The sequence below is a fragment of the Zonotrichia leucophrys genome, chromosome 1A (assembly GCF_028769735.1).
Source record: "Zonotrichia leucophrys gambelii isolate GWCS_2022_RI chromosome 1A, RI_Zleu_2.0, whole genome shotgun sequence".
Classification (NCBI taxonomy): Eukaryota; Metazoa; Chordata; class Aves; order Passeriformes; family Passerellidae; genus Zonotrichia; species Zonotrichia leucophrys.
In genome coordinates this window covers 41,586,778-41,604,899 of record NC_088170.1, presented here as the reverse complement: position 1 = coordinate 41,604,899, position 18,122 = coordinate 41,586,778, and the positions used below count along the sequence as shown (strand labels likewise).

At 40.7% G+C, this 18,122-nt stretch overlaps 1 protein-coding gene across 1 annotated transcript; it reads left to right on the top strand.

Moving 5' to 3' along the window:
- Window positions 1-225: 225 nt before the first annotated feature.
- On the top strand, window positions 226-17,879 carry PWP1 (PWP1 homolog, endonuclein). The gene is made up of 15 exons (XM_064702509.1): window positions 226-394; window positions 475-533; window positions 2,689-2,846; window positions 3,277-3,362; window positions 4,912-5,008; window positions 6,499-6,609; window positions 7,369-7,499; window positions 8,067-8,137; window positions 10,238-10,334; window positions 11,129-11,190; window positions 12,920-13,031; window positions 14,357-14,447; window positions 14,815-14,936; window positions 15,384-15,489; window positions 16,217-17,879. Exons 1-15 carry the CDS (start codon window positions 329-331, stop codon window positions 16,330-16,332), a joined length of 1,485 nt encoding a protein of 494 aa, XP_064558579.1. The 5' UTR covers window positions 226-328; the 3' UTR covers window positions 16,333-17,879.
- The last annotated feature ends 243 nt before the right edge of the window (window positions 17,880-18,122 follow it).

Genomic DNA, 18,122 nt, shown 5'->3' with positions numbered 1-18,122 from the left:
CCCGCCCCTCAGAGCCAGCCCCGCCCCTCAGAGCCCGCCCCGCCCCGCCGAGCCTGCCCGCCCCGCCCATCAGAGCCCGCCCCGCCCCTCAGACCCCGCCCCTTGACCCCGCCCCGCCGTGCCCGCCCGCCCCGCCCCTCGGGCCCCGCCCCGCCCCTCAGGGCGCGCCCATCTCTCTGAGCCGCCCCACCAGCCCGGCGCGCAGGGATGACGTCAAGGAGCGATCTCCGCCCCCTCCCCGTTCGTCGCCGTTGCGGACGGCCGCTGCGCTGGTGACGTCACTGCGGCGCGCCGGGCCACTCGCACGTGTGGCGGTGGCGGTACCGCCATGAGCGGCCCCGTGCCCTGCGCCGCCTGGGTGCGGCGCGGCGTGGCCAAGGAGACGCCCGACAAGGTGGGGCCGGGGCTGGGGTCGCGCTGAGGGAGCGCCCGCGCCCCCGCCGCCGCCCTCACCCTTCTGTGTCCGCCCCGCAGGTGCAGCTGAGCGAGGAGGAACTGAAGGGTCTCATCGAGGAGGCGCAGGACAGGCTGGGGTGAGCCGGGGCAGCGGGAAGGACTCGCCGCCACTCTCGGGCTCTGCTCGGCCGCTCAGACAGCCGGCGAGGGGAGGGCACGGGGGAAGCGCAGCCCTGGGGCTGCAGCTCGGAGCGGGGACCGGCAGCAGGCAGCGCGGATTCCTCCTGCGGACACCGTGCCAGGGCAGGCTGGCGGCCGGCAGGGCCAGCGGGGCAGCGTCGGGCGCGGTAGATCGGGAGCAACATCGGGTGCTGCCGTCGGAGACGTGCGGTTCCTCAGCTGTCAGCGGCAGCGATGGGCACTGCGGGGCCTGGCGCTCGCTGGAGCTCCGCTTCCCGCCTGCAGGGAGAATTAAAGCGCTGGGTTTGTATCCGTGGCTGCTTTGGACGTGTGGCAAACGGAGATGGGAGTCCCGAACTGACCGGGAAAAAGGGTGCTGAGGGTGGGACAGGGCACTGTAGGTAGGGAGGAGCGGAGATCAGAGTGACGGGGTATTCGTGCTTTGGCAGAAAAGGCAGAACGTCACTCAGGGGTGTGTTTGTGTTGCACAGTGAAACCGGGGGCATCGCAGCTCTCCCCTCAGCACTGAGAGCCCTTAGTTATGTAGTTGTGTTAAGTCTTGTCACTCTGCTTTTAAGAAAAATGTATTTACAAAATTAATACAACAAGTGGCGTATTTAGGAGACACAGTAGAAGACAAGAAAGAAATGTCTCTCTTGTCTGGAAAGAATGGGGGATTGAGGTCTTATTCCATTTTCTGGCCATTTTCTGTTAGATCTGTTCATAGATTTAGGCTTCTGAGTGTTTCAGCTGTGTAGGGTGTGTGTTGTGCCACAGTGTGTGTGGTTAAACAGATGCAACAGGTAGCAGAAAAAGTTTTTATAGTTTGGTGAATATTGTTCACCCTGTTTCTGTTGGATGTATCAGTGACACTACTGATACACTACAGAGTGTACTGTCCCAGGATGTATTTTATTCTGGTTTTTCTGGTTTTGATTATTTAAAGGTTCCAAAATAATCTTAAACATTTGGAAGATTCTCACATCGTGTTCATTTCTTAGCTGATTAATGTTTCTGGTTTGTGTGGAGTTATTTGTTTCCCCTTTGTGTGTGTGAGCTTTTGGTTTTCTGAGTGATTTCCTTTCTCTTGCAATTTCAAAAGCATGGAAAGATTTGAGATACATGCTATAAAACTTCAGGATGGAAGTATGAAAACCATCTGAAACAGCTGATATATTTATAATTTGTTGTGCTTTGCAGAATTTGCAACACCTCACATTTTTCCCTGTCCAAAGATCACCAATCAAACTTGGATTTAATTATTTAATTGCCTCGATATTAATCTCTAGTTATGTTGCTAATGTGAAATGTTTATTTTACTGAACAAATTAGGAAAATTAAGTTTCTGATATTTAATTTAGAACCTGTATCTGAGAACTGCCTTGGCTCATTGTTGCTTGGGAATTTTGTGTGCAGCACAAATATGCAGTGTGTTGAGCAGGGGTGAGTTTCTTTGGAACATGCTCCATTGGGACATCTTGGGTGTTTGTTATCTTCTCCATCAGTCTTTAATGTGCATTTTCTTCTCCTGACTTCTTGCATGCAGAATTGATGCCACGGAGTTCTGATTTTTCTAGATGTTGTGTGGTTTACCCCATAAAAAGAATCCACAGTGTAATCTTACCTAATGAATGTTAATCTATGTGATTTTTACTTTGCTTAAGTGTGGGAAGTATGAGGAAATTAGGTCTTAAAAAGCTTGAAGAAATGTGGGAATTCTCACACATGACCATGCTTCTGAGTGGGGAAAAGAAAGGAAGGAATGACATGGACACTTGTGAATGCACAGAAGTGAGGTTGAGAGCACTGTATCCACAAAAAACATGTAAGAGAAAGGGAATTGCATACACAGTTTACCTTGTTGAGGAAAATATATGCCATGTTTTGTCATGAAAACTTTCAAGGAAAAGCTTCCTCTGAAAGCCTGAGAGTTAGAGATGCCTTGTACTTTAGAAAAGGCTGCAGAAGGAGTGGATTGATTTCGAAATTATTGGCATAAAGACTTGAAAGCCATGTGAGCAACTGAGACTGTGTGCTGAAATCTCACCAGCAGCCCCCTGGAAGTGTTCTGTGTGTCTGCCACAATTTCTCAGGGCTGTGATCTTTCCACAGGGATGGTGCTGGTGGCAGTGATGAGGGCCAGACAGCAGGTGACACGAATGCACCCGTGCCTGGCAGCAGCACTAAGTCTTCCCAAAACAATGAAGAGCTGTCTGATCATGAACTGGATGAATATGATTTGGACAATTATGATGCTGAGGAATACACAGGTAAGAAAAATTTGTGTGTCAGATGTGCAGTGTAAGTGAAGAACCTTTCCACTTCTTGTTGTACTGAAGGCTTTAATATCCTAAGGCTACACTGTGTTAAGTTTCGGAAATTCACGGTTTTAATGATTTGCTTGTCTCATCTTGGGAAGTCATTTATTGAGGGAAACAGTTCAGCATTCCCCTTGATGACATAAGACCAAGTGCATGTTGGAAAGGTCACTCTGGCTGCTGTAGTGCTGGAGCAGAGCAGCAGAAGTCCCTGAATGCACTAAGCAGTTTATCTTACCAAGATACTTATGTTTGGAACTTGGAAGTTCATGTAGCCCACTCCTGATATTTTGCTGTTTAGGTAATACTGGTATTGGTGCAGGAGTTTCTAACTTTGCCTGTTACAGACATGTATAAAATGTGTTCTGAAATTCCCATCTAGGTGATTTAAAACTTGGAGACTCTTTGGCTACTCTGACAGTATATGGGAGCAATGAAAACGATCCTTACATCACTCTAAAAACCACTGTGAGTACTTTAAAAATGTTAATTATCTTAAACTGCATAAACTTTAAAATCACTTAAGTTTTCCACTCTGCCTTGGGATGTTTCAGTGCTTGCAGTCCTTTTCAAAGGTGTGCCAGAGTTTTTGTTGGATGGTGCTCTTTTATTTTAAGGTTGCTTTGTGCAGTCCCTTCTTTCTGTGCCTTTTGCATTTAAGTAGGAGGTTAAGGTGAGCTGGCTCCTTACTTAAACCATGCACTTCTGTACATGGAGTGGTTTTTCACCTGCCTAGTAGGTCACAGAAAATACTTGAAGAAATAACAAGTCTCAGGCAGCTAAGTGGCCAAAATTAGAAAATTTCGCAGATTACAAGACTCTTGCACCTTCCACCAGTTTGTGTAAGAAATCAGGCTGAGGTGGACTCTGCTCTCAGGCAAGGTGTCTAATATATCAGTGTTCTGTGTATAAATATGTGTGTGTGTGTGTATATATATATATATATATATATATATATATATATATATATATATATGAATAGTACTGTGTCATTGGCTGCTTCTGCCTGTATTAGTTACCACTGTCAGATGGGGAACATTTTTGCAGAAACTGGGTTTGTAGACATACAGGAAATGAACACCTTTTTTCTCAAAAGAAAAGCAAGCTCTTCTTCCTATGCTCAAGTTCTTTACCCAAATTATGAAAGTTCTTCAGTATGCATTTTCTGTTGTCATTTGATATTTGCTACTGGAACGGTTGAAGACTATGTATTGTGTAACCTTAAGTGAATTCAAAGAATTGCAGGACTTGATAGAATTCAAATATTGAAGTATGCTTGAAGTGAATTAAAAAGAAAAAAGCTTGCAATGAGATAAGTCCACAAAGTCTTGTATATGTTGAAGATGGGAAGGATGGTACTCTCAGTAAGATTACTGACTTCTGTACAGTTCTTAATTTTTCACTACAAAAATTCCCAAGTTCCTTCCAATCTTCAGTAACAATGAAAATCTGATGAGAGGTTACATCTGTTCTGGTACAGCTGAATGCCTGGTAGTGCTGTTGGCAATACTTCTTGGGAAATATTTTCCAGGAAGTAGACAGTGGAAGTATTTCCTGGATGCGAGGAGGAACTGCGGCATTGTTATTGGGTAAAATGCTGTTATATAAGTGGTCAAGGCACAGGAGCACAAGGGAAATCACCTTTGTTTGTGGACTCCTGGTGATGATTTTCTTTTCAGGAATCAGCTTCATCAGGATAGCCTTGAAATATATGTATATTGATAATATACATTGTTTAATTATATTTGATAATTAAACACCTCTGCAAACCCACCTATGTTCACATAAAAGTCCTTCAGTCTAATTTAATGACTATTCACTCTCCCAAGAATTGGGTCTGGTTCTTGCTTTTCTCTGTTCAGCACCATAACATGGTTTTAGGTGGGTGGGCATTGGAGTGATTTTGAGTGTTTTCAGCTGGGGTTCAGAATTGCTGATTCCAGCTTTTGAACATGTGTAGTTTCATGCTTCTGTGTGCTCTGCTCAACACCCCTCGTCTTCTCTTTTTGCTGTTTAGGAGCAATATGAACAGGAGGACTTTTTGATTAAACCCAGTGACAATCTGGTCCTTTGTGGCAGAGTTGATAAAGACTGCTGTAGTTTGGAGGTCCATGGTGAGTAAAATAGGGTTTGTTTTTTACAGTGAACATAGGAAATGTCTTGCCTAGCATGTGCCATGTGGCTGTGTTGAAAAGGGGATGGGTTGGTTTTGGGAAGGATTTTTCTCCGCTTCTGCCTTGTGTTTTGTCCTTTTCCATGTCATGGTGCTTTAGCTACTTTTCAGGACTAGAGTATTTCCTGTGTAGTTATTGTTATTTATTTCAGGCTGTATAGCAATTCCCTTCCTTATTTCATTTCTTAAAACTTTTAGGAAATACTACAGCATTTTTATTCTCTGAACATATGCTCTTCATTTCAGTCTTACTTTCCGTATCCTGCAAGCATCCTCTAGTGGTTTGTTTTGTTGTTTTTTTCTTTTCCTTTCTCCTTGTTTCTTTGAGTGGGCTTTCCACTGCTGGGATTAGAAGAACCAGCACCTTTATCATCATGGTCTAGGAGAGATAACCCCTTATAGGGCCTGAATACTGCTTATTCTAGAAATAGATTGACTTTTGCTGTGTAAAAATTTTTCTGTTGCAGCCAATAAATACTACTGAACGTGCTGACATTATCATCTTTGCTTACTGTGGTTCTTTTTGGGAATGTTTCTGGCCACTTGTGCTGTGGTCTGTGTTTCTGTAGGAAAAGTATTTCATGTTAAGCAACCAACAACACCAAAATGTGTGAAAGCAGCTTGTCAGATACCAGCATGTGGCATTTTCCATGTCTGGAGGTGTTTACAAATTTTGTTAACTGTAAGTTTATACCCAATATAAACTTATGGAACAATAGCAAAGGCTTCTGCAGCTTCTAAAATTGGGTAACCTTGTCTTAGTTGACTACTGAGATAACTTAGTTAACTGGAGACTTCAGTTAGTATCTGAACATCTGTCACATGCACTGTGATTTTGTGTGTGATAGGATGTTATTAAAATAATTAATGGGTTTTATCTGCTGTCCAATTGGTAAGTTATTTTAGTATATGGAGAAAAATAGCTGGCTGCAGTGAATTTGTATTTAGTAAATGGCTGCTTTACCAAAACTTTTCCTGTATCTCAGTACCATCTGCTAAAGGTAACTTCTGACTTCTTCACCTTCCTCTGGTTTGTCTTTTTACCTTAATTTCCCTTTCAACTTCATCTGGAATAATTTTTTTGATTGCTAATCCTGTAAAATGAATGTATCCTGATGCAGAAAGTGCTGGATATGGAGCACATATTATGAAGAGATCTTATAAACAAAGTAAAAGTATTGAACCTTGACTGAACTTGTCACACCTTTATCTAAAGTACACAGAAGAATGTTTAATTTGTGTAATTCTGTGAGGTATAACATTTGTAGAGGGTCTGGCCTCTACGGTAAAACTCTGAAGACTCTGAATTTTCCTTCTAAATGTCTTTGAAAATTTTGTTTTTTCCACAACTGCCTTTGTAGAAGTAACCTGCTCACAGTTGGTTGCTTTGCCTCTTCACTGATATCTTGCATAACTTTAATTATTTTTCAGTTTATAATCACGAAGAGGACTCATTTTATGTCCATCATGACATTATCTTGCCTGCTTACCCTCTGAGTCTGGAGTGGTTGAACTTTGATCCTAGTCCAGATGAATCAACAGGTAAATTACAAAGGATACTGTCAGTGTCTAGTTAAAGAATTTTTGCTTGAAAAGTGTGTAAGTGTAATGTCACTAAATAAATTCTTCCTGCAGTACAAAGAAATAAAATCAATGTTAATGTCAAGGTAATATTGACTTGAGATAACCAAGATGTGAATATCAGGTATTTTTGCTTGGTGATACAGTTATCTCAGTAATGCTGTTGTAACAAATGCTTTTACTAAAATACTGATTTTATTGCAAACAATTAAGTTATTGTCAGCAGACCAGAGCAATCTCTAAAATCTGCTTTATTTTCTGTTTGCAAATGGAAGGTTGCTTATGTTAAATTTCTTTATGTCCAGTGCAGTTAACTAAATGTAAACCACAGCAAAATTTACATATATTTTATATATTTATGTATTTAGTAACATTTTTCCTGTGTTTCTCAGATTTTTTTCTTCCATAGTACAGGGGATGTGGTTTAGTTTTGTTTGTTTTTTCCTTTCAAAAACAAACAAAACATGCAGCTTTATACAGGTTGTTTGAACAGTTACTTGTACTGAAGGGGAAGGAGAGGAAGTAAATTTTTTCTGGCAACATCTGCTGTCAGCTGATATTTTTAAATAGCTCCTTGCCAGTTTTAAACATAAATACATTCAAGTAGAAGATTGTGGCATATAAGTTTTACTTAACCAAAGAAATAAGGGACAGCTGGATTGCCAAATAGACTGTTTCATAACTAAATAAATGTGGTTGCATTTCATTTTTTGTTTGTAGGAAATTATGTTGCAGTGGGTAACATGACCCCAGTCATTGACATTTGGGATCTTGATGTAGTAGAATCCTTGGAACCAGTCTTTTCTCTTGGAGGCAAGAAAGAGAAAAAGAAGAAAAAGAAAGGAAAGAAAGTAAGTGTTGCAAAAAGGTTTATGTGGTTGGATGGAGGAAACTTATTGCAGGGATAATGCCTTCTTTTTTCCTCCCTACAATATTTTAAAATGCAAATTGTTGTCTATAAAACTAAAGCCTGGAATTAAGAGCAGAACAGGAGTGGGGTGGTGTCCCAGTAAACTTTGAATCTTAACTATTTAAAATTGGAAGTTACAGGAACTGGCAGTTGCAAGGACCCAAGCTCAGTTAATTGGGAGGAGAGAGAGGGAACTGCCAGGAGAGTTTAGAAGGAAGCTGAAGAAGTTGCACATTAGCTGGAAATAATGAGATTTCTTTGACTAGCCTGGAGGGAATAACCAGTTCTGTAAACCCAGCAGCTGGAGCAATCTGCGCTGTGGGGTAGGAGGCAGGGTGCAGGTGGTGCAGAGATGGTTCTCTCAAAGGCTGTGTTGCAGCAAGTGAGAGTAATTTCATATGAAGCTGTTTGTGAAGGCTTTAGGGAATTCATACTAATGTGCAGTAATGCTTGATTTGCACTGAAGCTGTAATTTTCAAAAGTCTGTTTATGTTGTGTGTGTACACAGAGTTTATCTTCAGAAGGGACTGAAGGACATACTGATGCTGTGCTTGATCTTTCATGGAATAAACAAAGCAGGTAAAAGAATACTTGAATAACAATGGGTGTTAGAAAATTGCAGTCTCAATTAGGCATACAGTTTTCACACAAAATCCAAAAACTTGAAAGCACTGCTGAAATTAATGCATTCTTAAAAATACACTCCTTTTTTAATTTTTTTTTTTTTTTAACTAGAATTCTTGATTTTTAATTTTTTTTTTATACTTGTATATTGCTGCAGGTCATTTTTGATTTGCAGGTTGTCCAGATGAGGGCAGGGCAAAGGTGGGTGTGAGCCATTTGATAAATTGTCTACATTTCACTTGTTCAAACTGGAGAAGCAGAAGGGCTGCCCTGAGCGATGCTGTTCTGCCAGTGGCCTAAACCACCATTTCAACAGAGACAGGCAAATTTATAGAAGAAAGTCCTTGCTATTCTGTTTTGGTTTTTTTTCCTTCTGCTTTTGCCCCAGAACTGTGAACAGGGGAGTGTAAAAGCCCTAATAGCTCAGTTACAGAAATGCCTCTGGCCTCTAGGCAGAGAAAATTCCCTGTTCCCTGAATTAACTAGAAATGAAGTGCTGCTATAGAAGCAACACAAAGCTGGCCCATCTGGGGCAGAGGTCAAGGACAATGTGCTGACTGAAGTAAAGATACTGTTGTTTTTTGTCACTTAGGTTCTTGTTAACAGCTCATCTGTCAGAGGATCCTCAGCAGGGGCCTTGAAACTGCTTCAGTTAGACACAGGCTGATTTTTTTTTCTTCTGTCATAAATGCCTCTGCCTTTGAACATGTTCACAGACAGCTCTGAATATTCTGATGAGCAGGTGTGAACCTTCCCTTGTACTGTGTTCTTATCTAGATACTGATGAAGGAAACACCCACACAGACCTCAGTAAATGTATATAAATTGCACTCTTAATGTACAGTGTTCTTAAATCAGACACATATGCACAGTGTGACAGTGATCAGTCCATCACTCTTACAAAAGAGGAGTTTTTGTGTACCTAGGAATAGTCTGGTGCTAATACAGACAAGGATGAAAAAAATTACAGCTTCAGTAGTTAAGTTTGAAATGCATAATTCTGTGATGTGCTGACTTACAAATTCATTGATTCTGGTAGGTCTTTCAGGAAGTAAAACCAGCCCTGAAGTGGGCAGCTTATGGAGAAAACAAGGAACTCCTTGGAACAGCTTGTATATAAAATGTTTTATTGTCATTTCTTTGTTTTAAGCAAGGCATGTTGTGACAACTCTCTACAAATAACTTTCTGCCTGTAGGTCATAGTGGTGTTACTGTAAAATGTTCTTACAGCCTTCACTATGCATTTTCTTAACTTTCCTTTGTAACATTGCTTGGGAAAACAGCATTTCCAGGAGAATGTTAACTCTTTCAGTCAGACACACTTGGTTAATATAAAAAGGGGAGGGGGAACAATTTCAATCAGAAACAACATATTGAGGTAATAAATCTGATTTTAAAAGCAATGAAGCAGTTACAGGAAATATAGTGTGTGCTTGACAGGCATTTAGGGATGTTTTGATTTGTTTTTTCTGATAAAACTTTTAAGCTGTTTTTATTGCTGTTAACACAATTGTTCAAATTCAAGTTGAAGTATGGGGTCTGTAAACTAACTGAAATTTTTGTGGTTCTATTCAGCAGTCTACAAAGGATATAGTGTTGTGTCTTCAGGTGGAATATAAACAGATATTGAAGGGCAAAATATTTCACAAACAGGTTTGTCAGGTTCTTGGCTGCATGAATATGCAAACAGAACAAAGTAGCATAGGTAGTGTTTAAAAGTACTATTCAATGTCAAAGGAAATAATGTGCTTCAAAGACTTTGTTTTGTTTGAGAAATCTTTGAGCAAATGGTATTGTAAGTAATGTCAGGGGAAATAGGAGCAGAGCTGTCATAATAAGTGTTCTATAATGTAATGTAATATATCCTATTTATAATCTTTACTTAAAACTTAGAATTGCCTTTAGGGAGTTATCCCTCAGGCTTGAGAGGAATCATCTATAGACCACAGTGTACTTGTTCTCAGAATTGGGCACTGTGTGTATTTTGGATTTTTGACCATTATTTCTTTGTACCTGTAGAAAGAATGTTAAAACTAATTTTTGATCTGTTATCAGGAATGTTTTAGCAAGTGCCTCTGCTGACAACACAGTGATTTTGTGGGACATGGCTGTGGGTAAGCCAGCAGCCAGCCTGACACTGCATACAGACAAGGTATGGAATAATTGTTGTTTCTTCCACTGTAGAATACAGAGAAAATTTAACTGCAGTTTTTCATTTGCTGCTTGGTAAGAACCCTCAGAACAACAGTCCTCTAATTTTCTGACATCTGTGCAGAATTGTTTTAATTTATTAATTAGTTGCTTTTTCAAACAGCACTGTATTTGCTTTTTAAAAGGTTATTTAACTTTTCTTTAAACAAGTTAAAAAAGCTTTGTAACAGTTTCTGAAATACCTTTTGTGTGTTGGCCCTAATGGTGGGGAATATAATAATGCTGGTATAAGCTACAAAAATAGATGTCTGAACATAGGTCAAACTATAACTCTCTTAAGGGAACAATGAGTGTCAGTTACAGTTTGTTCTAGGTGAAAAGGTTTAAAATAAATGATACTAAAATACCATAGTGATGGGTACTTCAGAAATGAATTAATCTCATAGTAATTAAAATGTAAAACCTAGTTATTAATAGCTGTAACCTTATTTTAGCTGCTAACAAAGTCACTGCCCTTGAAAAACTCCTAATTTTCATTTTTTGTGAATATCTGCATTTTTTCCCCAAACTGGAAGCAGATGTTCTTTTACCTCCAGCTTTTTTTTTCTTTTTTTTTTTTTTTAAATTAATATCTAGGGCAGAAAGGGGGCATGGAGTTCTGTTTGGTCAGATTATATTGGACAATATCTTGTTTTCACCAGGTGGGGCTGTTTGAGCAATCTGAGTGGGATGGTTGTGCTTTGTTCCAAGAAAGTTCCTGTATATGTGTGTTACATAAAATCTTCCATTATCTAGGTCCAGACATTGCAGTTTCATCCCTTTGAAACTCAGACCCTCGTTTCTGGATCATTTGATAAGTATGTCAGGGTCATGTTTTCACATGTTGCACCTGGGGAGGGTATTCATATTCATTTAAGCCTTGTATTTTCTTTCATTTTTTTTATAACTCTGCCAATTTGAGTAATGTTATTTTTTCCAGCAAGGAAGCCAGGTTTGCATATGGCCAGGATGTACTTTACCTTACCTCTTTTTCAGGGGTAGCAAATGCTTTAACCATCTGGACTGACATTTTCTGTGCCAGGTGTCTGCCTGCTCCAAACCAAATTTATTTCTTGATTTGGCCTTACGGCATTTTCTTCATTGGGAACGAGTCGCTGTTTATTCCTGTGAAAATTTGCCCAAGTTTTGCCAGCCAGCAAGGCCAGGGTGGAGGCACGAGGGATTTTAAAATCCCAGTTCTCCCCTTCCAGCCTCTATAGGCACAGCCAAAGAGTAATGGGCTGTCTCCTGTGATTGCAGCCTGGAGATGCTGGGAAATGGTTTGTGTCTGCACGCTTGGTCTGCTCTGTGGCTGCCAGTTCTTGTAAGTCCTGCCAGGCAAAAATATCCCTCTCTGTTCTCCCATCTCAACGGAGTAACTTTCAAATTTTAGTCTATCACCATGATTTTCTTACATTGATTTTTTTTATTCTGCTTTTAGAACTTTGTCCTTATGTTAAAATAATTTATAGACTTGCCAATCTTTAGCCAAGCCTTTAAGTTCTCTGGCTTCTGTTTGTTCTTGCTGCATCTGCTGAAGTATTGGAGGAGGACCTTTTGCTGTTAGGAAGCTGCTTCTGTCTTTTCCCTCTCAACTTCCTTTGATAAAAGGAAGCATTAAGTCCAAGCAGTGACCAGTTGCTGATCCCTTTTTAGCTGCCCCCTTTGATACCATGGACACCTCTCAACCACTGTGTTATCCATAAACTAAGTGTGCCCCTTGTGGATTTTTCCTGCAAAGCCTTGCACAGGACCACAGGCAATTCAGTGAGCTTTGGGCAATGCCTTCAGAACCTGGAATTCAGACTTACAGAAACTGTTGTGTCAAATGCCTTTAAAAGACCTGGGAAACCTACATCACACTTCTTTAATTACATGATGGAGTGGGAGTGAGTTACACTGAGGATGTTGATGGTGGTGAGATGATGCTGGACTGACATGATCACTCCTCCCTTGCATTTGCACCCAGGAGCTTTTTGAGTTGGGACAGATTCTGCAGCCACTCAGCTGAGCACGTGCCTGTGAAGAATCCCAGAGGACCCACTGACTGCCATCCACTCTTTCTCCTTTGTGGAGTACTGTTTCTCCAACTATTTAAGATTGTTGGATTTTTAGAAATTACTTTTGTATTAAGCACATTTGAAAATGTATGCATATGTATGACAAAATTATTTCCTAATTAATGCATCATTACTTGAGTTTACTGAAGTCTGTTCATAATTAAGTGATATATTTGCATAATTATGGTCTGCTATGTGATAAGTATCTTATGTATTGAGTAAACTCAAGCTCTGCTTAGTTTCCATAGATAGGCTTTTGGGGTAACCAGAATGAAACTTTGAAGCACATGGAAAAATCTTATGCTTATCTGCAAGAGTTTAATCTGTTACTGAATTAGAAGACTAAGTAGTGAAGTTGTTTCCATTTAATTTTTTAATTATAGTTTACATGGAGCTTCTGTAGATGTCAGTGAGAAAGCAAACCATGTAATGAAGCATTCTGCCCTGATTTTTTTTTAATTTTATTTCCTGTCCCTTTATCTCCTAGATCAGCAGTGCTGTACGACTGCAGAAACCCCCAGGACAGCCATCGAGTGTGGCGCTTTAGTGGTCAGGTTGAGAGAGTAATTTGGAATCATTTCTCACCTTGCCATTTCTTGGTGAGTACTGCTTTTCTGTTCTGGTTGGTTGTTGCCATGTCATTTAACCTGTGTTAAGCTATTTAGTGTTCATAATGTTTCTGAATCAGAATGGAGCTGATGGACAAATATTTGGATAGTTTGTGCTGCTTATTATAATATTGCAGTCTGAGGGAGGATGTTTTTAGGTAGTTTTTTCAGTAAGTATCTCTAGACCAGCTACTTACTTGGTATCTTCACTGTGACAGTAGGAATTCCGGAGATGACAACCTTGGTCACGTCGTTGCGTCGTTGCAGTGTTCAGTGGCTGGGATACATTTTCCTTTGCAGAGTTCCTGTTGTGTTTCATGCAATGAAGGAACTGCAGCTGAGAAATACCTAATTAGAACGAAGATCTTTAATATTAATTCAGTGTTTCAAGTCAGCGCTAGAGGGCACTGTCCTCCTGGCTGGTATGATCTACTCCTTTAGGTTGGAAAAGTCCTGTGAGATGGAGTTTAAATGTTAACCCAGCACTGCCAATCCACCACTAAACCATGTCCATAAGTGCCTCATCGACATGGCTTTAAATACCTCCGGGGGTGGGGATTCCACCACTTCCCTGCCCAGCCTGTGCCAGTGCTTGACAACCTTTTCAGTAAAGACATTTTTGCTAATGTCCAATCTAAACTACCCCTGGTGCAACTTTTCTGTTGTTCTATTGCTTATTACCTGGGAGAAGAGAGCTACAGCCACCTAGAGTATAAAGGAAAACTATCTTGGTGTTGTTGAGTCTTTTGTAATAAAATTTTGCAACAGAATTTAAAACCAAATCTTCCCTATTATCTCAATGGCTGTCTAGTTCTCTGTTGCTTTGCCAAGAGAAGTGGCTGCTCAGCTCTGTTGTTTTTATGATGTGGCTCTCTCCTGGTGTAATCACACTTGGTTTTGCACAGGACTTCTGTCAGTAGTCCTGTGCAAAAACTGATGGCTCCAAAAGCCACTAATGGCTCCAAAACTAAACTGACAGTAAAGAGACTGAAGGCTCTGTATTTAATTGCCTGCCCTGAAGACCAAACTTAGTGGGGCAACTCTGTTTAAAATACATTTTAAGAAGTTGGCATGGGATTAAAACTTTCATGTCATTGGTGCAGCATAATTGAGGTTCATAAAATAGCTGGGGTACCAGCTGGGTGGAGCCTGACTTTGGGGGTGCAGGCCTGGGAACAGTGTGACATGTCCTAGGGAGAAGCAGTGTCTGCCTCAGATCAGAGGGGTTTACCAGAGGGTGGGTGTTACTTCACCGGCAGTGTTTTCCCAAATGAGTGATGGTGGCTGTTTGTTGTTTAAATGCTGTGGTTTCCTAGGCAAGCACAGACGATGGCTTTGTGTACTGTCTGGATGCTCGTGCTGATAAGCCCCTGTTTACTCTGAAAGCTCACGATGAAGAGGTGTCAGGTAAATTGCCTTTGTGTCCTCTTTGTTCCAAGTGGGCAAGGCACATCTGGAAGATGCCTTTAATCCATAGCACTGAGGTGTAGTTATTCTTTGTTAAACAAGTAAACTGTGCATGCTGATCATGGTAGCTGGCATGTGAAACAAATCTCTGCTGAGGGGATTGGGAGGCAAAATAGGCCTGCATGGTTCCCTTGGCTCACTAAAGTGGCAGCATGGAACTTTCATTAATGTTCTGCTCCTTTGTTCTGGAGTTAGTGTGAGGAGTATATTGGGGTTGTTCTCGTATCTTCACTTCAAAATGTCTCCTAATCTCTGTGAAATGGGGATTGCCTGTTGGTCTCACACTGCTGCACTCTTCATCTTCCAGGGCTACAGCTAAGCAGTCAGATCAAAGGGTGCCTTGTGACATCATCTGCTGACAAATATGTGAAAATTTGGGATATCCTGGGAGACAGACCAAGTTTAGTCCATTCCAGGGATATGAAAATGGTATAGTAATATTTATGTATTGATTCTACTAAGTTTTATATATTAACTGTCTGCTTTTTCTTTTTCTGTCTAGTTTAAATCTTGTTCTACCTAAGGTCTCATAGAGAAAAAATTAGTAACATATTCTGGGTAAATCATTTTCATCACAGTGCAGTATTCCATATGGAATTGGCAGAGTGCTTTAAAGCCTTAGAGTCCCAAATTCCAGGTACAATATTCTGAGTAGAACTATGGGTGCTCCAGCTTGCATCTGCTACATTCAAGAAAAAGATGTGAACAACTGTTTATAATTAGCAGCTCTTGACTTTCATTTTATGTCTTTATGAAAGAAGTTTCAGAAACTTAATTAAATTAGTTTAAACTTGCTTGGTGAAAGTATTTTCAGATGACAAATTCATTTTAAGATTTAAAAAAAAAATTCTCTTTTTTTTTCTCCCACCCTGCCAGGGAGTTCTGTTCTGTGCAGCTTGCTGCCCTGACTTCCCCTTTGTCTTTGCCTTTGGAGGAGAGCGGGAAGGGCTGCGTGTTTGGGATATAAGCAAGATCTCTGCAGGTAATGTTCTAATTTCTTTGAATGTTGTGGTTCTTCCCTTGCTTGCAGGGTGTATTTGTATTCAGTAATGCATTGCGACTCTGACAGAAAACCACAGATTACTATTTTTATAAATACTCCAAGACAGTATGTGTGGTCACACTTTCAGCTTCAAAAAACCTGAATTTTTTTCTAAATTGGAAAACTGCTTGACACAATTTATGTTCTTGCAACTGATGTGTAATACCTTATTCCTTATAATACCTATGTTTTGGTTTTTTCTTGATAGTCTTGATGTGATTTGGTATCATCTTTTTTGAGTACTTATGGGAAGAAAAGGGAGGACTGGTTTTGATCACTTGTAGCTACCTGTAACTAAACAGCATGATTTTTTTGGAGAAGGCTTTTAAGAGCCTTTTGGGAACCACAGACTAAATCCAGAAATAATTTATTTAAACTTAATGATGTGGTCTTCAAACCTCATCAGTTTTACAGTACTTAGGTAGAGAATTATGTAGAGGAAACCTCTAGATGCTCTGGAGGAAAAAGAACTTGTTAATTGAAGTATCATAGGCAGGCAATTTTCTGGCCTTTAGGTTCAACTGTGTACTTGGGCTGAGGGGAAGAGCTTTGAAAGCCCAGTACATGGGGATTTCCATTCCATGGTGCTCACCAGGCTGTCCCTGCTCTACTCCTCTTCCCTCTGGGATGGGAGAGCAACATGTAAGCAATTCCATTTGTGTTGCAGTGAATGAAGTTTTTGGAAACAGAGAGAGGCTCGTCCTGGCTAGTGCAAACTCCGTGGCTTCTAGCTCCACAGCCAGCAGAAGCAGCAATGATTTGGAGACACCAATGGAATCATGATGGACCAAACATCAAAAAATCAAAGTAATGAATGGGACTACAACTAATGTGTATTCTGCAAATGCCCCTGTTCGGTGAGAGTTCATGGAAATGACTGGTGTCTTGCAATCTGCAAGCCTCTTCATCTCTGCCAAAGAAAGATGGTGGTGTGGTTAAGCTCTGAGCTCCTGCCTCTATTACCAGCTCTGAAAGATTGAATCACTTGCTTTAGCCTGAGATAATGATCCCTGAAACAGGGGCTACCATATGTAAAGCTGATACATAAAATGGAACAGTCACTAGAAAAGCATTCTGTGACCACAGAAGTTTGTTGAATACTGCAGAGAGAGTTTTATCTTCCACCTTCTAAGGCATAAGGAAAAATATTTCATACAACAGTTGTGTAATAAATAAACAAAAGATGAATTGACTTAAATTACAAGTGTAAATAAATAATTTATCCTTAATTTGGGGCTAGGTTTACAGATTTTGACAGATCTTCCTTATAACTTTTTAAATCTTAAGAATAACAAGTTGGAGTTTTCCAAGCAGAATCTTGGAATGTATTTCTAACACAGATGTCACCAGTATCAAACCAGAAATAACCCAGCTCTATCCCACCAAGACTGGGGGTTTCTTTTTCCAGGTTCCACAGCACCTGAAATTCAGTGACTCTGCACATAGTATTGGGGTTTTTTTCTTCACATTCCTGATGTATTTCAAGAGAATTTGAGCTGAAATAAGGAGCTGCTACTCAAGTAGGATGAGAGGCTGTCAGGACACAAAGTGAGGGTTGGGATCCCAGCTGTTCACTGTTACTGGTGAAAAGCTCTCTCTCTTATGTTCTTAACTCTGTTCAGTCATTTCTGCCTGACACCTGATGGGCACAGAGGAAAATCTTAAGTATCAGTTTAACCACCAACTTAAGCCCCTTGTTTGCAGAATCAGGAACCTAATCAAGGATATGACTCAAATGATTTCCTTGCATTTATAATGTAACACCCACCTGCTTTACCTCAGGAACTCAACTGATGCTCTTACCTTCCAGTGAGCACTTGCCCTCTGCACACACTGAAGGTGCCTGTAGAGTGTTCCTGCTGCAAAGTACCCTGGCTGTTAAATCCACTGATGCCAAAGCAGCTGTAGGATCATACTCACAGCTGCCAAGCTCTTCCTGCTGCTTTTCACCCTAACTCAATGTAGTTCTGCTGCTGAGGTAAAACAGGTAAATTGTATCCCTACAAACTGCAGCTGGGGCAAAGGCCGGTCTGTAATTTTCCTTCCTATCCCTTGAGGGCAACTGGCTGCTTTAAAGCTACTTCAGCTGTTTGTAGTCTGGTGAAGGTGCTCAGCATGGCTCTGCAGGAACCAAGAATACACTGTATGTGCTGGGACTCCTGCCTCCATCCTGTCTCTGCCAAGCAGTAGAGAATGATGTGTGGACAACAGATGCTTTTGTGAAGCTTAAGAAGGTGTATGTACCAGAACCACTACTGTTTAACTGCTCTCCATTGAAAACTTCCAAGTTTATCAAAGCTTTGACTTTAAATAAATGCTTTGTGACAAGATCTTTGAGGGTAAGTGATTTCTCTTACCTCTACTCCTAGTAATATAATTGGCAGTGTAGCTCTCAAAGTTGCTTTTTGGTTTTGGGAGAACTTGCATTACTGGAAGCAACACATATTTCTCTGGATTCACCAAGATTGCAGCACCTGTCTCTCTGGAGCTTTTTGGTCACATACTGATCTGAGGCAAGCATTTTCAGGTTTTAAGAACCCTGGGAGCTCTATACGAACTGCAGCATACAGGGA